A 24,839-nucleotide genomic window follows, 5' to 3' on the forward strand; every position below is an offset into this window, starting at 1 on the left:
GAGCACCAACTTGCAGAAGAGTAAGCATTTTCTCTACAGTCAATGCCTAAAAACAGTAAAACCTCATTGATGTGTACCTGGTATTGATTCCAGCATAACTACACACCAACTGCTGTTTACAAATGTCTCCCTCTTGCGGGGGCATATCGAATAATTTATTTCAATGGGAAATGGGGGAGAACGAGTCTCCGGTCCTTTTTGCATGTATATGCATGTGTTTGTCTACATTTCTCTGCATGTGTTCCTCCTATCCTCAATGGCTGCAGCCAGAAAAAAAAATTCCATACCATTAGTGAATGTAGCTCCTTCACTGTTGGCTTTCTGTTCTTTGTAGATAGAGCGGAAAAAGTTTTGCTGTCTTGAGGAACTGTAAGGTAGCACCTCCTAGTGCCAATACCAAGGAGCATTTTGGAACTGTAACAGGAAACACGGCTGCAGGGCGGAGTATTTGTCTTGCTTTCTCTGATACATGCATGTATATTTGCACGAGTGTGCCTTTTTTTTTTTTTTCTACACTAGCAGTTGAGTGCTTGAACATGGGTTTGCCATGTGCGCCTGTAATGTCTATTGGGAAGGACAAACTCTTTAAGTATTCATGCTAAGTACTCTTATTGCAAGAGCTTTTGTCACAATGCATGGGCATTGCACATGCCAAGTGGAGAAATTAGACTCCATTAAGGTGAGAGACCATTTACCCTTTGACATAGGTCCCTCAGCAGAGACCTTTAAAAAGACAACCAATGGATAGAAGTGTGAGGCCTTTAATAATGCAGTACTTTTAAGGGAGCAGCGACTGTTGAAAACGAAATTCCGAGAAGAGGCAGAATGTTTGTATACGGTCCCCAGCCCGGAGAAAAAGGTCCCTTTTGTAGCCTTTCGGGCGAGCTCAGAATGCGCCCCCCTGGCTGTAACCTGACACCGCAGGGCAGCTGCGGGCGAAGAGAACGAGGGCACCGGACAGCGCTGTGACCACCGGGGGAGAAGGGAGGACGAAGACGACGCGGTGACGGGCCAGTCGCAAATCGCCCTCTGTGCTGACAAAAAGCATCTAACTCATTGTGTATTCGTGCCACGTTTTTCTTGTTCATAATTTAACAGTTATTTTGTTACCGAACGGACGCATCAGTCTTTCATTTTAATGAACGTGAACGATAAGCGACACCTGGATTGGTACAAAATGCTTGAATCAATGAGACTTGTAAGAAAGGTTATCACAAAAGTACCGGGAACCAACCACAGCACTCTTGTAATCAGGGCTTCACTGCGGCAAATGCTGTTGCAGAAAGTTTAGACCTGAAGGATTTGCTGAAGTATGGTAACCTTTTTTTTCTCGTAAATGTTTCCTCCATGAAAGCAGAACCCCCAACTTTTGCTTGGCCTAATTTAAATCATTATTTCAAAGATATTTTAGTGCAGTCAACTTGAGCATATGGCTAATCTTTGATCAAATGTTCCAGGCAAATGAGCATACTGCTTGAGGATGTGCAACAAGTTTTCACTGTGCCAGATTCAGCAAAACATATGGAGGACTATACGTTGCCACAAGTGCCAGTTGATATAGCAGCACAGGTCAAGACTGTGAAAAATGGAAATGTTCCAGAAATGCTCAGAAGAAGAATAATTGACTGGCTTACTTACGATCTATCATTACGTGGAATGTAAGTAAAATGATTTATATAAAAAGCTCCTATTTATGATGGCATTTCATGTCATGCATTTCGGTAGAGTTGCATAATTCTCTACATGTGTTGTGCAGCCTATCTTTTAGTTAACAAAGCTGCCAAAGAAAAGGTTGTTGTGCACTTGTTTGTTTTCGCACTAACCACTTTACGCTTTAGTGACATCAAACGTGAGCACATGCACACATAAACAGACTTATATACTTCTTATTCTTCACTTGGCTTATAAGTTAATGGTTGTATTTATTAAGCTACGGCTGGTTGTTTCATTTGTCCTGACGATTTTATGTTGTGTGTAGGGCATTAAGTGGGACACATTCATAAGTATTTCATTTTATATACATGCAAACACACTTTTTGCTTGAAAATAACTGAAAATGTTAAAGGCCTTTGGGTAGGGGTTAGATGCTGGGATATTATTTGTGCAAGAACCAAAAAAGCATGATTTGCCAATTTAGTTTTGAAATTTCAGTTCTCAATTCAATACACAGCTGACCTTTCTGTAAATTTGGTCTGTTAAATATCTCCAAACTTTTGTTCTCAGGTACCCAAAAAGGCTCTATGCAACTGCAGCAAGATGCCTTGTGGCATTGTACCCACAGCTGAAAGACAGCTCAGACAGTGGCCATGTAAGAAGTTTTATTACTTGTAACGTTGATATAAAGAGGCAAAGGGTAAGAAAATAATATATGAGCCTTTATCGCATATATTTCTTTCACAACGACATTAATGAATAAATTATCATGTCCTCACAGGAACCCTCTACCACACAGTGCTATAAGCATGGCTGAATTGATTTGATTGCTTTTCATTCTGCTGTGCTTTGCTGTGTAACATATGAGTGACTTTATTGCCAGTGCATTACCATCTTTTTTCTAACCTGCGCTGGCTTTTTTACAGCGTAACTCCTAAGCACCAGTTAATGCGTTTCATGTAGTCTCTGTCTCCAAAAGAATGTTTGGGGCAGAGGTCAATGGCAGGGAGTGAACTCAGAGTGCAGCAGACAATAAATGGCAGTAACAGTGAAGAGAGCGAGGAAAAAGGCAGAGAGAGATGGAGGAAACATGAAAAGGTTAAGGAGGGCAACGACAGAAGAAACCCAGTGCTACTTGAGCATGTGCAGAGATGTGTCTCATGTGCCTGAGATTTGGTGCTACAATAGTGCACCATTGTCCATTTCCTGATTGCCTTCATCGGTAATGTGTACGGTGGGTGCCTCCACCAATACCAGGAGTCAGTCTCAGAGAGTGTCAGCGCCTCAGAATATGTGAGCGGGCTGCTGCTCGTTGTTTGCGAGCTGTTAGGTCGCAGCGGATGCGGATCCGTGGCGCCGACACCACAGGGGGTCGTCGGGAGAGATGCATAACTCGAAAGCTGTGGCAGGTTCCCGGAATTATTGCTAGGAGAGTTCGTGTCGGGGAAGCGAACCGCGGTAGAGGATTCTCAAAACGTTCAGGCGGTCGCCGCGGTCCAGGCCACGTGGCCGCAGCGACAGAAAAAGAGAAGTGATGTCCAAATTGGGATATCGGGTTACATCCGTTGGCAGTAATGGTCAACGCGGGTGGTTCTGCGGAAGGAGAGCGTCGCGCGGATTCCTTTTCTCCTAGCTGAGAGCAAGGAGAGGGGGAACGTACACTGTTTGTATAATGGTTTTTCAACTGAGAGAGGAAACGTACAGTGTTTGTATGCTTGTTTTTCAACTGAGCAGGAATGCCCGTTGGGAGACGGGAACTGGGAGAGTTCGCTGGGCGCAGCCCATGCGAATGGTCGCCGTGAGTAAACGCTACCTTCAGCCAGACTCTGGCTCTTGCCTCGCGTTGCCAGCGTGCACTCGGATCATCGAGAGGCTGTCGATACCAAACCAAACTTAACTCCAGGATTGGAAAGAAAGTTGTATGCAATTGAAACAAAGTGGTGTCTGTGTGCACAACTGCTCTGAAATGCACCCACACATCAATGCAATGTGCTACATTATATGTTGGCTGTGTCAGCCACACTATTCGCAATGTTTAAAGGGACATGCATGCATGTCTCTGTCAAATTTTGTGCCTTTTATATTGCTGATGTAAAGGCATTTATTTAGTGCTGGCGTAAGAGTCATTCGGTAGCTTGATCGATGGCTGAATTTACAGACCCATTTACGAGCAATATGCAGTAGAGACAGTCCCACTAGATGTCACTGGAGAGGGTGACCCACTATAGCGTTAAATCCTTTTCACTAAAATTACACTGGGGACGAAAAAGGAGCCGTCCGGAGGCCTAGCAGCTCGTCACTATAAGTGGATCATAGTATGGCTTGAGATGCTTGATGTTGACAATGTCACATCCACGACGGCGCATGTCTGAAGACTGTTCAATGGGCTTAATCACGTAGTTGACAGGTGATACGCATTCGATGGCTCGATAGGGGCCTTCTTTCTCGGGGAGTAACCTTGGGGGGAGACCAGATGCAGTGGTAGGAACGGAGAGCAACACTTGAAGTAATGTCGTTGCGAATGCTCTTCTGGCGCTCTTGGTCCTTGGAGGTAAAGGCGTGTGAGGTTGCAGCACTCTTCAGCATGCCTCACTGTGTCAGATATAGGTGCACACTCAGAAGCATTCGGCCGGTACGGTAGGATGATGTCGATAGCGTGCGATGGGTGCTGACTGTACAGTAGAAAATAGGGTGAAAAGCCAGTGTTGCTCTGAGTAGCGGTGCTGTACGCATAGGTTACGATGGGTAGAATGGCATCCCCATTCTCAGGGTCCCAGGCGACGTACAGACGGGTCTACTGAGGGAACACTTGCATGCAGGGCATGTTCGGATTTCGCTCTCTTGCAAAAGCATATTGCCTGATATTTGCATCAGACTACAGGTGGTTGACAGTTGCGACTCCTTTTGACAGAATAGTGCCATGCACAAACGAAGTTTCCCCATCCACTTGCCGTTATATGGCCAGCAATATGAAGGGCGCTCATTCGAGTGTTCCCTTTAACAGTGGACCGTACTGTACATTGAAAGCATGTCACCAAGCGGCGTCTTGAGGCATGGTAAAATGTCAGTGTACGGAAGTTCCAGGGGCAATGAAGGGGGATCGAAGCTGTTGTGAGGGCACAGCATTTTCCACCAATTGTAAAGGCGTTTATTAAACGCTGGTGTAAGAGTCGACTGGTAGCTTGATCAAAACGGCTGAATTCACGGACCCCGAGAGCGAGCGGCATTCTCGAGCAATGCACAGTAGAGACAGACCAACTAGATGTCACTGGAGGGAATGACCCGCTACAGTGTTAATTGCTCTTTGCTACAAAGAATAAAAACACCGGAGCAGTTGTGCTCAAATTTCACGTTACGGAATGTCGTAATTGTCTGCAAATTTTTTCTGTACACAGTTAAACATAACATTGTGTTTTTGTTGCATCCATTATCATGTACACTAGATGGAAAGGTTGCATAAATATCCTCAAGGCTTACTGTGCTGATTACGCTCATTGATTCAGTGTTCCAGTAATTTAATCTAAAACTGCGATGACTTCTGTTGCATGCGTGAGCATTTACCACGTTTGTTTCAGTTTTCCTGGTTTCTATCTTTGAAAAACAAATTTAAGAATCTTCGGAAACGGATGCCACCCGGATGTCCCGAAGTTGATGCACAAAAGGCAAAAAGGGCACGGAAGCCTTTGGCTGATGTTAGTAATCAAGCAAACCAGCAGCCATTCTGCCATGAGGTAAGATGTATTTTTATGCCTTGTGTCAGCCCTTTTACACCAGCTGATATTAACTGCTTCACACAATAATCTGTTGGTATGTTGCATGTACTAATTCTCTAAGCACGTGATTGTTTTCATATATTTGTAGAAATATCTACACATTTTTGGTTGATGAAATGTGCAATTCTGCTGCCTTTTTTATATAACTCTATTGTTTTGCATATTTTCGCAGATTTTCTAAATCGTTAAGAATGTAATGGGTGAAATCTGGTGGAAAATTTGCCTATAATTCAGAACGATATAAATCACTTCGTGTTTCTCGCATGCTTCCAAGAGTCACTTTTCGACTGTCAAGCAATAGACCTTTTACAAGCAATCCCAGAATGCCCCGCAGGCACACGGAGCACTATGGGAAAGTGTGTGTTGAGAGAGGTGGTGGTTCAGTGATCCGCTGTTTGTTGGCGCCGTTGGAGCACGAAACGAAAAGAACACGTCACCGCTTCTCGAGTATTCTTACATCGTAAATTCTACACATATCCGAACGCATTTGCATCTATCTCTCTGCATGATGTGTTAAAGGAACAACGCATTCGGTGTATACATATTTCTGAGAAAATGTGTATCGCAAGTGACAGTAAAGTTGCACACACCATATCGCTTACTGATACTGGCAAGACTTACTGCTGTGTGCAATATGAGCTGGAACATTGAATTCATGTTTACTCAAAGGTTACTTGCAATTCTCTGATATCAATGTGACATATTGAATTGCCAAAGGTACCTTTCCGCTTGAGTATTTAGTGTCACGAATATTTCTGTGCTTGCCAGCTGCATTTAGTGGCTATGTCCTTTAAAAGGTAATTTTAGTGCTCCATCTCATATCGCTCACGACCATGGATATCACTGTATACGGTCACCTGTAAACTAATACGCGAAAACAAAACGGCCGTATATAAGCTTCTACCACCCTTTGTTGACACTAATCGCAGCACCTGCGGTTAGTAACAATGAAGGGTGTTAGAAGCTTATTGATTGTTGCCATTGCTACCCATGGTGCGAACAGCGCGCAAGCTGTCTAATCAATGTATCTTATTTTACTAAATGCCGACTGTACTGTCTTGTGTAATCTTTAAATCCCAGGACCTCACCCTGTGCTCAACAATATCTATGTAACTTGATTTTTATTGGATACACGAATTTCATCGACAGCTCGTGGACTTTATCTAGGAAACGGAGCTGTATCTTTTTCATTTAATCCATTGAGCACTTTGGCGGGAAAAAAAAAAAAAAGAGAGAGAAAACGACGTTTGGGAACTGCTCAGCTAGTCCAACTGTGGCATGCAAAAATGTTAGACAAATGAAGATCGCAGAGAGGCCATCACAGCTCAACTCAGAGGTTCACGATTAAATTACACAGTAATGTATTGCACTTTGTCAAATTCACTTGATCTGAGAAGTGATTGCATAGTGCAGGCGGAAAGTAAAAGCGTGAGGCACACATGCTCGTCGCGGCGCTTGCTGGGGCATACACACTTTTCCCATGGGCGCTTGCACGCCAGTTGGTGGTGCTCGTGTGCTTAAAAAAGATCTATTGTTTAGTAGGCCTTTAGCTTCTTAATGAGCATCTTTAATTCGGGTGTATGTTAAACCAGGTTAGTGAGATAAAATTTCATTGGTATGAACTACTTGGTATGGCATGAGTTTGTTGTACATTGAAGTGTTTGTCCTTTACGAAATCAATGTAAGATGGAGGTAGATTACCTTTTTTCTATTCAAATAATGGAGCATTGATGACTAGGGTGGAGAAAAGATATTAAGGACACGGTGGGGCAAAATCTAAAAAAAAAATTAGGTTTTTGCTTTTTTTGTATGTTAAGGCCTTCCTTAACAATATCCAGTGCCCCATACATTTTTATTGAGCCAAAAGGACCAGGTTTTTGAAACCAATTGACGAGCAGCCAAGCTCGTTTCTGAGACCGTGCACAAACTGAACTTTCTGCCTCAAGTTAATTTTTTTAAAAAATTACGAGTAACTGTGTCTACACAGAATGTGGAGGAACTGTGGCTCTCATCGAGAACACAACGGATCGTGTTCCTTGGAATGGAAACTCTCAGAACTGCCACCTTTGAAACCGTTCGAATTTTCAAAAAGGCCTGCACGGGCCGAGTAAAACTTCTCGAGGCCATTTGGCATATCACCGAGGTGCAACACTGTGATATGGTTGGGTGAGATTGTCTGCCAGCGACAGTATTTGGCCAATAGAGAGACAGATGACATGAAAAAAACAAGCCAGGGAATCAAGGAAAAAAAAAACCGATAAGCTGATTCGTGGGATGACAATATAGCAGGTTACTATTAATTAAATTGTTCAGTGCACCTTCTTTTTGAAAAAAACATGAATAAACTTGTTTTTCCTCTTCAACGCTCAGTATCTTGAAATCAACTTTTTTGTTACATTTGCCCCATTATCAAAACATCTTGAAAAAGCAGAAGGCTGATTTTTTACCAGCATAAATGAGAGATCAATACAAAGCTACTGAACTAGAATGGTGCACGTATGCAGAATAGTTTTCAGTTTTTTTGGCAGTTTTATTTTAAAAGTAAGGACAAAAATTACTTGCTTATCTGAAAAAATTGCAAAAATGTCAGCACTTGAAATAAAATTGTAATTCCAGTTCCATTGCAAGAAGAGTCGAATAAAATGAAACTTTACATATAGTAGTTTCAGAGAAAATGGGTGTTAAAGAAGCCTTAAAATATATGGGAGGTATAGGGCCTACCCTGTGCCCTTAAACATAAACGGGTGCCCAATCCTGCAGCCTGTGCCAGTATTTAGGCAGCATTCATAGACCATTGTTGATGTAATCTATGTTGCAGTGGCTAACAGCTTGTGAAAAACGTCAAAAATAACATGTCATAATTCCAGAAGCACCTGCTAATGTGTCCTAATGTTTTCAGACTGCTGTCGCACCTGTCTTTGAAATGGATGAAGTTTTTGTGACAGAGGCCATAAATTTCATGAAGAAAGAGCTTTCAACTAGAAACCCAAATATGGAAAAGGTGAAAGATGCCATGGACAAAACGTGCAAGGCTAGAAGGAAATGCCTAGAAGGGGATAAAATGAGTGTAAAGGAATTCGTGGCATTATATCCTGCATTGACGCTTGAAAGAGAAGTAAGTGTTGCAGTTTAAGAAGCATTATTACAGTTTTACATAGTAATGTACTGAAGTAGGTCACATCTATTTATACTCTGTCAGTTTTAATGCTATTCACATTTAATAAGTGCTGTTTGTGTATTGTTGTGTTTGCGAAATGAAGACTTCAGTAAACCTGTTACACTATGTAAGCTTGCATGAAATATACTGGGAGTTCTTGCTACAAATCTTTAGAAAGCCTGTTCAACGATGTCATTGTTATATATATATGTGCTTAAGTAAAAAGCCATAATCAGATCCTAGATAGGAAAAATATTCCAAGGGCCACTTACTCCAACAGCTATGTGTACAGACGGAAGCACACTTGTCTAGAGTGGCGGTGTGCGTGGCTGTGGACACTGTTGTCCACAGCTGCTACCTCACGTTAGCTGCAAGCTTCCGTTCATGCTTGAATTATACCAAAAGAACCTAGCATGCAGTATAACTGTTAGGTATCAATACAGCATCGGTATTTGCACATTTTTGCAGAAAACTGCAGCTAAAGTGGCCAGCTGGGCGCTTTAGACAAGTGTGATTCTGTCTGTACTTGTCATTCTAGTTCTGTGTTATGGCTTTGAACACTTTTATGTTCAGTAATCTTTTGTCCTGTTTACTGTGTACAGGGGGGATGGAAAGAAAAAGAGAGCAGTGCGCTGTTTTCATCATGCTGTGACCTTGGGGTTGATAAAAAGATGCTAGACGGTTCTTTATTGTATCATGGATGACTCTAGTGGCTTTTAAAACACCATCTAGGCTGCAACTATTTGAAAATAAATGCGAAACAGCAGAGAATGTAGATGGTGCTTTCCATCCCCACTGCACATATCTGTCTCATGATATTGTGTAGTCAGCAGTGCATTGGGTCTAGTTGCTATGTTTCAGGACATCTGTACTGCTTCGACGGTTGTTTGAGAGCTTTCTTGTTGTATTGTGAAACAATTTCATGCTTGAACTACTGATAGTACTGACCGCAAATGCAACACAAACCAAACTCTCGCGGCAGTGTACATAGCACAAAATGTCTTGTTGCACAGTCTGTGTCACTGAAGTAGTGAATTGCTTTCTTTCTTGCAGTGCAATATGTATTTGACCATTCAAGCTTAGCCTGTGCTATTGCAGCTAGGGCTTGATAAATGCATTTTTTTTTTGTTAAACACTAGTAGTAGGCCTGTTATAGCAAAGTGGCAGTATTTCTTCATAAAAGAACCATGCTTGTATTCTAGATACTCAACGAATGCAGCCGCCTTACATCAATTTCACCTGACGAGTCCTTCACACAAGCGCTTAGAAGACATAGTGATGCAATCCTTGAAGCAGTGAGACTGAAACGACCAGCATTGCCCTCATACAACATTGTGGCAGCGGCAATCCTGTCTGCTCAAGGGATCTCCAAGAACTGTACGTTTTGGTAGAACAGAATGTTTTGCCTACTATCTACACCCACAATTCTTTTATCAATGGGTGTTCTGTACCTGATGTAACATGGCAACTTGAAGTTATTGAAGTGTACTTTTCAGCTTGGAATGCAAGTTTTAACCTTTTCTGGAATCTACTATTAATGTACCAAATTCCAATGAAATTTCGTTAACAAACTACTGCTCTTGTTTGTGCCTATGATTTTTATGTACCAGATTAGTATGGTTTCATTAGGATGCTGGTAGTAATAGCATTTAGGCACTGCCGTAATCTAGGTTCACCCTCACTGAATGTGCTGCCTTCTGTTGAAACTGCAGTATGTCCACATTAACGAACTGTTTTTACTGAATGAGCGTGCTTTTTAGTCAATGTCGTCAAATGTTTCGGGGTTTATAATGTTCCAATGTTATTAGAGCAAGGCTTCGCTTGCCAGCCATCACTGGTTCTTCGCGGTTAATGCTTGGTTCGTTGATATATTTGTATGGGTATTTACGATATGCATTCAACTGTCGTGTGCACGAATTGCAAGTGCCAGCAAACAAGCCTGTGTAGTCCCTTAAAGCTTGTAGGAAATGGGATGGTAGTAAATGCACCTCTATTCTGCTTAATACTACTGAAATAAGTGCGCAGACAAATTACACATGGATTATATATGTGTCTTTAATACCCACCATTTATTGAAGTAGCCCATTACGCTCAGTGTATTTCCTTCCTTCCAATTCAGCCATTCAGTATGTACCATTCGGTGTGTGGCCATTCTAAGCCTAACTTACAGGGTGCGTGTGTCCTACTATGGCAGGAGAGATACAGAACCCTTCAGTGTAGAATGACTTAGGCCGTATTTACTTGTCCATACATCTGCAGTTGCCATTCTTCTGCCGGGAAGTGTACACTTCCTTCATCCTTGCAGCATTATTACTTACAAGTCTCGCATTTTGCAGCCTCCTGATTAGGTGTTCACACTGCAGCGTAGCTCAACTACTTGTAGTACATTAATGTAAAAATTGCACATATTAACCGGCATTTTGCATCAGCGTAATTACTGGATTCCATTGTATATTCCACCACATGAAAGCAAGCAAAATTGTGCTTGACCTTTGCTTTCCACAAAAGCACCTCACAAGCTTGCCCAGCTGTGCGAAATCTTGTGGGTGTTGCTGTAGTTCCTTAGGATTTGAATAAAATCATACCACTAAGCTTTCATTCATCACAGATTCCAACATCTGTGCTTGCTTTGAATGTTTTCACGCATTTATATTTCAATATATCTGCAATTAAGATGTTCCGAGACTTCTTATGTGTGTTTACCCATGTTGCAATTTGTCTGCTTTCACAAACACTCTTCTGAACCCTATTGTAGATGTCAGAGGAATCGGTGCCCTCGTTCTGCTGCCATTCCTTTTGAGTGAACGAGGAGATGACATTTTTGCCCCATTGGTAAGAGCCGTTATACTGAGATACTTTGATAATAATGTTTTGGGGTTAAACGAGTCTAGATGGTACTGTGTTTGTTGGTCTTTTGGGCCAAATAGTTCTGATAAACGGCATTTTGTAAACTACTTTTTGGGCTATAAACACAAGGCTGTCGGGGTCTTATTGCATCAGTAATTTAGTCCTGGGTGACTCCACGAGAGATCGAACATGCCTGTCCTGTCGACGACAAGAACGCGTCTGCCACCCAGTTTCATTCGCCTGTCGAATTTCAGTAGCCACTTCCTGAATAGGTCACCTGTCATCCAGGCTTTCTTGTTTGCGGCGTACTCTGTCGGGAGTGACCAAATGTTTTTGAAGCACCGTGGCTTGTGCGCTTTGCCAATCACAAAAAGGGGGACCTTTTCAGTATCGGTCATATTTGCGGCGACCAGAACAGTGACACGCTCTTTGCTGCGCTTGCCGCTGGCACAGCTGTCTCCCTTGTAGGTGATCGTCTTGTCTGGCTGCAACTTGAAAAATAACGCTGTCTCGTCAGCGTTAAACACATCCTGTGGCGAGTAGCTCTCCAAGTACTACTGCAGGGTGTCGCTTCTCCAAGTAGCGCATGTTTCGGTGTCCACTTCCTTTGCCTCGCCTGATAACGTGCGGAATATGAGATTGTGCTCTCCCTGAAACGATGAAACCATCCCTCAGAGGCGACAAAGTCTTCAATGTCCAAGCGCAGGGCGAAATCGGCTGCCTTGGCCATGATGATAGGGCCGCTCAATGCGATACTCTGGGCTCTCATTTCTTTAACCCAGATAATCAAAGCTGACTCCAGTTCCGGGAATTTCGCTGTCCTTAGCCTTTTCCGACTGGCGCCAAAATCCTCGGCTTCACAGGCGTTTTCAGTGGCCGTCCTGTTGCGTATGTAGGTTGACAACGTGCTCGGAGGTATGCCGTGCTTCCTTGCAATTTCATATTTGCTCGACTTCCCTTGGTGTACCTCTCGCAAAATCTCCACCTTCTCTTTGACAGTCTTCGCACAGTGCTTGCCCCGCGGCATCTTGCAACTTTGATGCAGAATAAGACGCATTGACGGCTTGAAGAACAAAGTGACACCGCCGGGTGCAACCTAGGACTATCCACCACTCCGCTGCCTCAACGTCCCACGTATAACAAGTGGCACCAGGCGCTGGGATAGCGGGAGGGTGACGGAACGAAATTGCTCCCGTGATTTCGGAGGCCATACTTTGCTCACCTTTTGCTCGGAGGCCACCTGAAGCACCTAGCATCAAAGCTCGAAAAAACCGGTCGTGCCACCTATCGTTCGGCCGTAAAAGCTTCCACTGGTGTTTGACGACGATGACGCTCGGTAGCGCGCGCTTCGAATTATCCGTAGAGGCGGCAATTTCTCTTTGAATTAACGAGTCGTTTTACACCTGGTTTCTTATGCACTGCGGACCGGACTGCGGCGACCATTTCAAATTATCCAAAATTTCGAATTAATGAGGTGACTGTATTCTATATTGGGCACTGTTTTGAAGTGTTGAAATAGGAAAGGTGCCAACGCATCAAACTTGGCAAACTTTTTTGATTTGGGCCGTGCTTGCCATTTTTCCAATTTTTTTTTTCCTTTTGGGGACGGCATAAAAGCATGGATGTAATTCACAGTAATGCGTATTAAAACCAGCAGAAAAAAATTTTCCACACAACATTTATAGTTCGTGTTAAGTTCGGCCGTGATATCCAAAAATATTGCAGTGAGCAAAAACGGGACACCCACGCCGCCGCCTTCAAATATTTTTCTGGCGCGCTGGGAGCATTTTTTGAAAATAAAATTTTCGGTTCCGTGCACTTTAAATGTGCCCACATAACATACAAAAAACCCAGACAAAACAAAAAATATTGACCGGACATGCATGTTCGATCTCGTGGAATCACCCTCCTATATGTACCAAAAAAAGTTCATTCATAATGCTGGTAACCCATCGGTCCTCCTTAGAGGCCTATATCTACTGCATTTACTCAGTTCTAGCACGCACCTTTTTGGGAGGGGGAGACTGGCCTTAAAGTCGTACGTTAGTAAAAACTGGGAACAAATCGAAACTGGCCCCCACCACAGCTTATTAGCATTGCCGTTTAGTGGTAGCAGTACCTTATTGCTAGCAACCATGGTACCACATTTTTCTTGTTTTCTGTATCGCAGTCCTGAGTCTTGTGTTGCCTTTGTTAACACCCTTGTCGAGTTCAACCCACACAGTATTTTGCCAGAAGGGATATCTTGTTAAATGAAAGCAATGGGCTTGAAGAACAATAGTGTCCGCTCTGAGAACAGCTTAAAGGAGTACTGACACACAAATTTTACATCTTGTTTTTTCTGTTGCAATAAGTAGCCAATGACCCACTTATCACGGCTTGAAACCTTGTTTGCTCGAGCGTGTGACAGTTACTTATTTGGAGGCAGTTTGGGCCAGTGGCAATTTCGGTTTCAAAGAGTGCTGAGAGAGGTGAGACCTAGAGTAGTTTTATTGTAAACATAGCTGGCTACGTGCCCACACAAAACTGCGTTCAAATTAGCACCGCGTCGATGACTCTTCAACAAAGGCTCGCTGGGCATTGGTCGGCCAAAAAATTGGATCTCACTCAGACTCACTCAAGAAATATATCTTCCTCTGAGGGCTCACTCAGACTCAGACTCACCAAATTTTTCCTCGACCGGAGTCACTCAGACTCGGACTCACTAAACCTTTTCTCACTTGGACTCAAACTCACCCACATATTACTCAGCCGGACTCACGGCTTGACCTGAGTCTGAGTGAGCCTAAGTGAGTCGACTCATGAGTCCACCAGCGTGAAATTAGTTTTTTCGATCTAGGTGCAAATGCTCTTTAACGCCAATATAGCTCATAAACGGTGCTCTATACGCCTTTTGATCATCCACCTTCAAATACGAGTTATCTGTGGCTTCAATCCAGTAAGGACATTTTTATGAAATATGCGACTCACTTGAGATATATTTCTCAAGAACATGTCAGAGTTTGCGAAGAGAGATCATGACACCTCCCGCCCGCACTTCCCCCTGCCCCTAACTCACGCCTCTGATCAATAAATATTGATATGGAGCATGAACGCTGATGAGTTCAAATATGTGTGAATAGACTTAAGTGTAAACGTAAGCCTATATAAAGCTGACAGTAATGTTGAGAATGAGTAGATAGGGCCATACAGGTCGGCAATAAGAGGTGGAGCTCACTCAGACTGAGTCAAGAAATATATTTTGCGCTTCGGGCTCACTCGGACTCACACTCGCCAATATGTTTCTCAGCCGAACTCACTCTGTCTCAGACTCACTAAAATTTTCCTCAGCTCGACTCCCTTGGACTCAATCTCACCAAAATATTACTCACCCGGACTTACTCAGATTCACGGCCTGATCTCAGTCTGAGTGAGTCGACTCATTAGTGAGTTTGCCGACGTATGTCGCTGGGTGCTGCTCTCATCCCCTGTGGGACGTTGTTAATATGCGTGACTCCCCCAAAAATGCACTGCTGAGGCAATGACTTCAGTCTTTGTACTCCCTTGTACTCTCGTGGAAATCCATAACAGATGTGCCCCCTTTCTCCGTTGAAAAGGTCTGCTTGCAGAGAGCACTTGCAAGGATCATGACAGCGAACACAAACTTGTAATGCTGGTGGCTTTTGGTTGTTTATATTAAAATCAAGTTGCTGTGCATGCTGCAGGCCCATAGCCAGGAATTTTTTTGTGGGATGGGGGGCCCACTTGCCTTCACTGTTCGAGAAAAAACATGTATTCTTATTATTTATTTACAGTAAAACGGCCCCCTCAATCAAAATTTGCCGCCCCCCTCCCCCCTTTCCATGGCTTCGGACCCGCGATGTCATGAGGTGGGGCGTATCGCATGTGGTTGTGAGACGCACACTTTAAAGTTGATTTTAAATATGTTTTAGGCAATATTAGCCATTGATATATTGTAGATGATGCGTGTGTCCGCACAAATATATCACACAAGTGACGTCGCCTTCAAAATTTTGTGTCTGTAGTCGTTTAACTGTAAAGTTATGCTGTGTGGAAGAGAGCAGCAACAGAGAGGCAGCCCACAATTTCATCTTGCCAGAGATGTTTACACGACTGAAAAAAACAGGAAAGGTCCATTTTTGACAGCAAGTATCAAGGAAACGTCACAGGCACAGAGAGATTTCCAAACCCTCAAAAATGAGCTAGCTGATCTCTTGACGCAGCTCCGAGTGGACTGTATGCCTGCGACTACCAAGGTACCTGGGGTGAAAGCTTTTGAATGTTTCAGGCGTTGAAGCCAATTCAAATCTATCCGGAATTGCATTGCTGAGTTCATGAAATGCAAGGGATTTTCACTGTGTAGGTGGACTGGCATGTGCCATAAGCAGCCAAAGGCTTTTGAGGAAAAGGGGATTTCTTTTTAGCAGTACATTATGTGGTTGTCACACAGCAACATTAATCAACCTAGACCAGTCTGCCCCACGGACTTAGTGGCAGTGCCAGGTGGCATGACATCTTGGCTACAGCCTCTGGACTTGTGCATCAATTAGATTGTAAGGGACCACATGTGGACACATTGCGAGGGCTGATGAACGGATGCCACGTGTTCACAGTCAGCAATAGGCTGGAAGGTGCATCCTTCAAGGAAATATCAAGGAAAGTGGGTGGTCGAAGCTTGCCTTGAAATTTCAGCGATCATAGTAATAAAGGCATTTGAGAGATGTGAAATTTGTAGTGCTGTAGCTGAACAGAAGATGAGTTGTTGTGGTCTGACAGTGATAAAGACCTGTCCAATAGCAACAGCACATAAATGGACATGTTTTTCCACGCTGCAAATATTTCCCTTTTTTAGGAAGAGGGGGTCATAGGAATTGTATGCGTGTTAGAATCAGTGGTGCATTAGACTGGGTAAATACGGGAATTAGCCATACCTCTCAATATTTGTAAGGCATTGTTTCGTGGGCAGGCATGCTGCAGTTGTATGCACAAAGGATGTTTACTATTGCCACTGCTTTACATGTCTCAACAAATAGCTTTAGTTTCACTTCAAAAGTGTAGTTGTACAAGAGCTATAAAGAGCACCTATTTGCATTTCGCTATCATAATAGCTGTTTGTTTCTTCTTTTCTTTCTTAGGTTGACGGAAGGACCCACACGTATCCAACTCTTGTTTACTCTGGTAGAAGCATCCTCTCTTCAGACGCTTTAACTGTAACATTTGAAAATGTTCAGATTGATGTCCTTGATGTAACCGCTGGTATGGCATTAGTGTTCTCAATGTATTGGGCATACAACATTCAGTATGTGCCATCTGCGAAAAAAACCTTTGCATTGCTTGAACACCTCATCGGCATCAAGAGGACGAAGCTTTCAACAAAAGCAATCAGAGTTCTCACAATGCTCAATGCATCTGCGACTTAAGTAAGCGGTGAGGTGCCATCAAAATGGTTTGATGCAGCCGTGACGCTGTCCCTTGTGGCACATGAATGTTTTGCAGTTACGATGCAGCTGAAAAGAAGAGCAAATGCACTTGCCGATTTTTGTAGTGTGACAGCAGGACAGCAAAGAAAACTGGTAGGACATGAGCCGTTTTCAATATAGTGATAGAAACTGTGAAATACAGTGTTTTAAAGACTAAAAGTGGCACCATCAAATCATGAACAGTGTGTCAGAAAGAAAAGACAGTGGCGCATGGCCTTAAGCATGTAATATGCATATAAAGGGTGCCCCAGCTATCTCGAGCCAGAGTTTAAAAATATTCAAACGCCCGCTATGACGATGTGACCAAATCCATGTTGCCGAATATTGCATGGAGTAAGTCACACTATTTTTTGTTTTCTTCCTAATTGCCTAATTAGGTATTTTTAATAGACTAACTTTTGAAGCAATGAAGGTGGGCAAAAAACTCCTGGGAGAAAGCTGTATATTGGGTTGCAAAATGCCTGATTAAACAGTTTCTAACTTTCTATCTGTTAATTTTTAGTGTTTTTCTGTTGGCTAAAAGTGCCTGTGAAATACAAAAAAAAACGTGACAAGCCGGCTTGCGGGCATTTGTGCACCGTGATTGCGGTGCTCCATAACGTTCCACACGCAAATGACCATAGCACTTGGCTGGGTGTGCTGGCTCGACAGGGCAGTGACGATGGTGGTGGTTGTGCGATGACACACGTTTTGCTAGCTGCAACACAAGCGATAACTACTATGTCTGCTTATCGCTGTCATGAACTGTCGCAAGGGAAGCATATCGTTTGTATGGGGAATGTTAGGGAGCACTGCAATCACGGTGTGCGAGCGGGCATGTCACATGGTTATTTTTTGTATTTCACGTGCGCCTGTAGTACGCAGAAAAACACTAATAATTAACAGATATAGAGTTAGAAACTGTCTAATTGGACGTTTTGCAAACCGATCTCCAATTTTTCTTCATAGAATTTTCAGCTAGCTTCGTTGCTTCAAGAGTTAGTTAATTAAGCTTGCCTAATTAGGAAATTGAGCGGAAAACCAAAAATAGTATGACTTACTCCATGCAGTAGTAAGCAGCATGCATTTGGTCGTGTCGTCATAGAGTGTGTCGACATATTTGTAAACTATGGCTAACGATAGCTGGGGCACGGTTTCTATTAATTGGTGCAGACAGCAAGTGAGTAAACACATTTTTTTGTGAGTAAACAAAGCAATGCTATCTTATGGCTTTTGTAAAATAACTAAACATTGCAATGGTATAGTGGGCCCTCGCAACTCTTTAGTAAAGCTTAGCCCATGTGCACTTGGCTTCACTGGAGTGAAAGGAGCACTCTTTTTCTTTTGTTGAACATACCATATTTTCTCACGTAAAACCGCACCCCCCAACTGCAACCTTCGGTTTGATGCACTCTAACATCGCTATTTCTTTAGCTGATGACTAGCGCGGCCTAGAGCACATCAAGCAGGCCTCATTCTCCACATGTGCAAGCCTAGACATTGCTTGCTTTTCTGCTGCCATGTGCCGACCGCTTTCTCCGGGCAAACGCGTGCTTTGTGCAAAAGACGTCATGGAGAGGAAGAAGTGCACGGGAAATGCTGACTGCTTTCTCCGGGCAAACGCATGCTTTGTATGAAAGACGTCATGGAGAGGAAAGAAGTGCAATGTCGGTGTGCACGTGAAATGTTTCAAGGCTTACCACACCTGCACATAGCACCCCTAATGCCCAGTGTCTTATATGTATAGGACGGCTTGAAAAACAACGTTGCGTTTAGCTGGCAGTAAATAAAGAACTTGTGCTTTCTTTTGAGGGTAGAAGTACACATTTTGTGAAAAGAAATCTTTGTTTTGTCATTTTTTCTGAGTTTGGGCATACATGGGTTAAACTAGTTCGGCACTTGCTAAATTGCTACTTATGCGTCCTGCTGTCTCGCTGCTGAAACTAGCATTGCGTAGCCCAGCTGCTAGCTTCTTTGTAGGTGCAACATTTTTTTTTCTTGTGCTGTATAGAACAACCTCTCGAAGTTTTGCAATTGCTGAGGAAGAATGAGTGTGCCCCTTGCCACAGCTCTTGGTTCTGTCATATGTGATGTAGCTACATTTCAATACCCCATCTGCGTAATGGTGCTCAAGTGCACTGTTTTATGTTTCTTGTAACTTTTCATTTTTTTATGTGTCAATATCAGGTGTTTACTGTGTGCTACTTACCACAGTTCTTGTTTTTTTCACATGTATTAATGTAGCTACATTTCACTACCGCATCTCTTTAATGGACATTCAAAGTGAACTGTTGTATGTGTGTATCTTGTCACTTTCGTATGGTGAGGCGTCCGGGTCAAATGCTTGCTGTGCATTTTTTGATATCTGCTGTATACTTGGTATCGTCATGAAGCAACTAATCCCATCTATTGCACTGTTTAAGGTGCCATTGCTTTTTAGGTGTGCTTATTTATTTGCCAAGTGTACATCATTTCTTTTTCCTTTCCTGTGTCATGCCTTATCCTACTGCAGAACAGGTGCATTGTCATTTGTAATTAGCTGCAGTGAAGTGCTGAGTTTCACTCTGTAACATGCATATAGCATTGTGGTATTGTGTTTAACAATGTGCCTTTTATGCAGATATTGCCTTGCACAATATCTCTGTGCCTTTGAAGTTATATTTGATGTAGAGTTGATTGAAGCATATCTTTAGCATTGTATCTACTATTAATTTATTAGTTCACAGTGCACTGAAGGTATGTTAGTATTTGTAAACAAAGAAGTTCCCGATGATGCTGTGGTGCTGTGCTGTAGGTAAGCACCGTCGGATTTTTACATAAAAATATCTATGCAGTTTAAGTGAGAAAGTTTCTCTTCTAGTCATTCGAATTAACATTAAAATACAAGTGACATTGTATCCCTATGTATCGACCCCATTGAGTCCCTATGTATCGTCGAAGTGAGTTCGATTGGAACTCAAAATATTGCTCCTATTTCTGTCATTTGAAGGAGACCAGTTGTGATCAGTGCTGTGATATTTTTGTGCATAATAAAGTCTTCTATCAAACTGTTGTGTGCATTCCACAAAATACTTTTATTATAGTGAATTGCAGACTGGAGATCATCTTTTTACAAGTGCTTTACTCTGCAGCAAGGGTTATGCTACCTAATTCACGATGTTTTCTCAAGATAAGGGTAAGTGCCAAGGGCCAAGTGTCTAATTACTCTTGGCCCTTCGGCAAGCGTCATTAGACGCATTTAAAATCAATAATTCACTGTTTCCATAAGTAGTCGCATGACACTACAGCCAGAGTCACCTGACTCCTTTAGCGTCGGTACCGTCAAGAGTCAAACGATTCCCTTTCAAGGGTTGCGTGACGCTTTCGGCAGAAGTCACCCGACTCTCGCAGCAGTAGTCAGGCGATTCTTTAGTGCAGAGTCCCTGCACTCTTGCAAAGAGTCAATGTACGCCCCTACGGCGTGCTGACCCTCGGCGAGAAAAAGAGTCACCGTGCCTCTTCAAAGAGCGTCGTATACGTGGCAAGTCAGAACTCTCCGAAAAGAGTCACGCATACTCTTTTTTTTCTTAGAGTGTGTGGCGGCCGATGTAGGGGAATTACATCACGAGTTCCTCGACACCAAAATTTGATAGTTAAGCGAAAGTTAGTCTACAAGCAGGAAGTGTGACCCGGAACTATTGTAGCCACTCCTGCAATAAGCAGAAGGTTGGCGCACGCACGTGGCGCACCGCGGGGCCGGATTACTCGACAACTCGAAAAGGCGCGGAAGCTTCGCAGGAGAGCCATAAGTTTCAAGCCGGAGGCTATCTGCTCGCTTCCACGCAACGTCTGAAGGGGATGTTTGCAAATAAGATCAAATGGCCAAAGAGAAGCACGGTCACGTTACATTTCAAGGCAGCTTTTTAGGCAGCCAAAATGTGTTCTAGACTGGTCACATAGGTGGGCTAGTTGATTCATGAACATTGTGACAGAACAGCGCAAGAAACGGGACAGTAAACATACAGGATAGGGCGCTGACTATCAACTATTTCTTTATTGATAAAGCAGAGCGTACATAGGAAGGCGAGCAATAAAAAAATTTTAAAAATAATGCACAAACTCTACCAAATGACTCGGCCGGCCGGCATAACTATCAATTTTGACAAAGATTAACAGTTTACGTGATGCAGTGAAAAGAAGATTTCGTGAAATGGCAGTCAAAAGCGAAAAAACAGCAAAACAGGACTAAGACTTGGCGGTCGGTACAGGTATAAAATAGGTTTTTCGAAAGAGGTAATGAAATAATTTGAAAATTCGGGAGACCTCGACCTGCTACTGTGAAAGCTCCATAGAGTTATCACAGCAGTTGTCAAGCCATTAGCGGGCGCTGGTTCAGAACCTACCAATACATTAAAATGAGATTAACGCTTCATCGCAATCCCTACTGCGGAGTTCTACTAATTCGCGGCGTTTAATGACTGAAACAATAGAGAAGTCCAAAAAACCTTGGTAGAGCTACCTGGTGATTTCGGCGGTGTTTGAGAACGCTGCGTGAACATTGCCATAAACATATCCTTTAAGACGGAGCAATCTGCAAAATAAGGGAGTTTTGATAAAGGGGAGAGGCTTGTGTAATAGGTACCCCCCTCCCCTCTCATCGACTTATCGAAAATTTTTCGCGTAATCGCAGCAACGTTATTATCTATCGCGCGGGTCTGTGACCCGTACGGACCCTCCACCAATATGGAAATTCTCGGCATTGGTAAATAAGCACGGAAAGTTGAAAACTGACACTTATATTGGTTAAATATTTTCTTTTAATTTACTACAAACTTGTTATCCCAAACGTATCGAGGAAAGCTCAACATTGTTTAACTGTACAGTACCTCCTGTTGAGTAATATTGTCATCCAATTTGATGGGCAGTTTAGCTGCTTTCACATTAGTAGGCAGCAGACCCGACAAAAAGCACCCCCTTCCATTTCTCGTAAGTGCAGTTTCACCGTTATGCTTTGTTAACTCTGGGGTATAAGTACCTGCAGTTACTGCTAAATGTTTTTAGCACCACGCAGATAAAATATAATAATATCAGTCGATAAGTGTTGAACGAAAGATATAAAATCTGCCGGAAAATATCTTTCTAAATAGTGATTTTCTTTCCTTGCTCGCTCCGTAGCACTTCTTTATCACTCTAGCCCGGTACCGAACAAAATACGACATAATAATAATATCTCCGCAAGCTCGGGATTTCTTAATTCATCAGACCTTCCTCGAACTGTATTGACGTGAACAGCGCGTGTAATACACAAGGACGAAGAACCGACGAGGACTAGCGCTGACTTCCAAATGAAATTTATTAACACAAACATAGAAAAACGAGAACAAGTAGGCACACGTGATCACCGCTCATTTGAATTGCGCATGACGGCAGGCATGGAGAGGGAACCAAGAACCAAAAAGAATTAATAAACAAAAACCACGAAACCGCGAAAATAATAATAAATTCATTATTATTATTATTCAATAATAAATTAATAAATTTCAGTTGGAAGTCAGCGCTAGTCCTCGTCGTTTCTTCGTCCTTGTGTATTACACGCGTTGTTCACGTCAATATGGAATACCAACTAGCCCGGTCACACACCTTGCTTCCTCGAACGTCAGCGCGCTATTTGCACCTCGAAATGCCGACTCCGAATAAACTGAAGTCCACCACGAGCGAGGACAAAATGAGAAGAACAGTTCGTGACCTCTGCCTCCGCAAACGAAAGAAAGCGACCACAGGCCCTAGGCTCATATGCAAGAGTAACCCCCGCTGTTTATATACTGACAAAAGATGCGTGAATGAACATAAGAAAGCAAAGCCTTCGAAGAGTTATATTTAACCTCCTGTAAGCAGCTCCGCTGTCAAAACGTCAAAGCCTATTGGCTGTGAGGAACGAGGGGGTAACAAAATATCGACGCCTCACAGCTTTTAGCGAAGGCGGTAGGAGAGCGCTATGCGGATTGACCTTACATGGGCACTTCGCTTGGCCTCAACGTCGCGCAGTATTCTATGCTCCCGTTTTAACTTTATATATACAACCGCGAGTTATTCTAATGTACATCAGCAGGCTTAAACCAACACGCACACATTCCTGTGACGTCATAACCGCACCACCTAATCGGATAGCAGTGACCTCACCGACTCCCGATACAAAGCGGCTGCAGTAATCGCTAATTTCACTGGGAAAGTGGCCGCTAAGTGGCCAATACATTATATCCGGCATGAGAATAGAGACAGCACTGACGCACGACCACAGCCGGTCACGATCATCACACCGCATCACGGCAGTACGTATAGACCACGTATGCGTACAGAGCGAAGAACACCAATCCAGGCTATTTCGTGCATTGAAGTCGGGATCTGCGTTAATGAGCGGCAATTAAAGCACACTTGACAAAGTCGATCAAGATTGCGGATGCGTATCAACGGCCGACACGTCACGCCCCTAAAGCGTCACGTGGCGCACTTTCGCAGGCGACTTCCCATGGAATTCGTTCCCTATACGCCAAAGCGTGAGTGCGAACCCTGACACTGCCACTCCTGCCCCCCGACACAGCACGCATCCACGCATACAACGCCCTAAGACGTCAACGACCGAGAACGTTGCCCCCGGCAGGTAAAAGCAGCACGATGGCCGACGAAGTCTCCAGCGTGTTCTCACCTCACCTCGTGAAAACGGTGCAGCCTAAGTCTATCAGGATTAAAATGTCTAATTCACGAGCGGGTTCACGCGTGGGAAAGGAATTACTGAACTAGTCATATAAGGCGTCGATTAATCAGGCTTACAAGCGAACAGTTTAGAAAACGTGGTCCTTGTTGAAGGCAGTCGCCAGCTACAGCTTGCACGGCGCTGCACCGTTTTAGCTTTCCTCCGACGCCAGCCTGATCCCATATTTCAAGGCATGCTCGGCAGGACGGGAGCTGAGCCACTCGCAAACATACACGCACGCACAGACAACTCCGAGTGACGCTACCCTTCAAACTCGTGGGTTTCATGGAGAGAAGAAAAAGGAAAACAAACATAAAAGCGGCGGAAGCCCTTGATTTCGCAAGTCTGCCTGCGTTTCTTTCTAGCTTCCTTTTTCCCACAGAGGAAGCACTCCTCCTCTTCATTATCTTTGGCGCTGTCAGTTGTGACGCGCATATGAGGAGCCCGTCACGGAGCGGGTCCTCTCTCATTCGCGTCGGCGGCTTCACTCCTTTTGAACGACTCGGTGCCCAAATCGTCGCTGACGTCCACGCCGGAGTGCCGAGATTAAATTCGTAGTCCGAGAGCGGACGCGCACAGCACCGTGAAAGGCTGATCCTCGTGCGAGCCGAACAGCGCCCGCACTAATGCGCTTCTCCCGCATAAGAGCCGCGACCGGTGCGCCGTCGCAGTCTTGTAGCTGGCATCACTCCGAACTCTCGAGCGATGAAATACAGCTAGCTATAGAAAAATGACGAGACAAAGCATAAGCGAAGGAAGTGTCCGGCTCTCGAAAGGGCGATGACATATCTGAGAAATATTCATATCTTCGCCACACACAAAAGAAGTGCCTGGCATCACAGCACTGTCTAGAAAGAGCTAACCAGATACCGGATCATTATATATAGCACATGGAGACGTTTCGAAAGCGAACGCAAAACGAAAGGAAGGTTATCGGTCGTCTAAACAAGAGGTCCATTAAAGATAATCTGATGTTCGGTGTCACGTGCAATACCCATTGTGCTAACCGCGTCATGTCGCTGCAAGTCTGGCCGCTAAAGGAAATGTTGGCTCTGACGTAAGTGTTAAGAGTCAAAATTACGCCGATACGATACGAACTGTAGTTGCCGGAAACGGAAGTACGTGCATTACTCATCGCTAAATTTTCGCGTTTCCATCCGTGAGTTCTGTACATATTGCAGCGAAGAGTGTACACATAACGCGGTTTTAGGTCAATGCTT

The 24,839-nt window shown here is 43.6% G+C and overlaps 2 protein-coding genes across 4 annotated transcripts in view; one reads left to right on the top strand and one right to left on the bottom strand.

Moving 5' to 3' along the window:
• Positions 1-24,839, bottom strand: part of LOC119393209 (pleckstrin homology-like domain family B member 1) — a 440,721-nt gene that overhangs the window by 278,016 nt on the left and 137,866 nt on the right. The gene's annotated exons all lie outside the window — the stretch shown is intronic.
• On the top strand, positions 1,464-16,739 carry LOC119393213 (uncharacterized). Its single transcript, XM_037660068.2, has 6 exons — positions 1,464-1,658; positions 2,224-2,308; positions 5,229-5,384; positions 8,326-8,541; positions 11,339-11,415; positions 16,566-16,739. The coding sequence occupies exons 1-5, from the start codon at positions 1,522-1,524 to the stop codon at positions 11,381-11,383; spliced, it is 639 nt and encodes a 212-aa protein (XP_037515996.2). The 5' UTR covers positions 1,464-1,521; the 3' UTR covers positions 11,384-11,415; positions 16,566-16,739.

The sequence above is a fragment of the Rhipicephalus sanguineus genome, chromosome 5 (assembly GCF_013339695.2).
Source record: "Rhipicephalus sanguineus isolate Rsan-2018 chromosome 5, BIME_Rsan_1.4, whole genome shotgun sequence".
Classification (NCBI taxonomy): Eukaryota; Metazoa; Arthropoda; class Arachnida; order Ixodida; family Ixodidae; genus Rhipicephalus; species Rhipicephalus sanguineus.

Bases quoted from the DNA above. Each gene is read 5' to 3' on its own strand.
- LOC119393213 (XM_037660068.2), top strand. From the start codon at position 1,522: ATGGAGGACTATACGTTGCCACAAGTGCCAGTTGATATAGCAGCACAG. The intron at 1,659-2,223 runs GTAAGTAAAATG...TTTTGTTCTCAG, and splicing joins GATCTATCATTACGTGGAAT to GTACCCAAAAAGGCTCTATG. The intron at 2,309-5,228 runs GTAAGAAGTTTT...CGTTTGTTTCAG, and splicing joins ACAGCTCAGACAGTGGCCAT to TTTTCCTGGTTTCTATCTTT.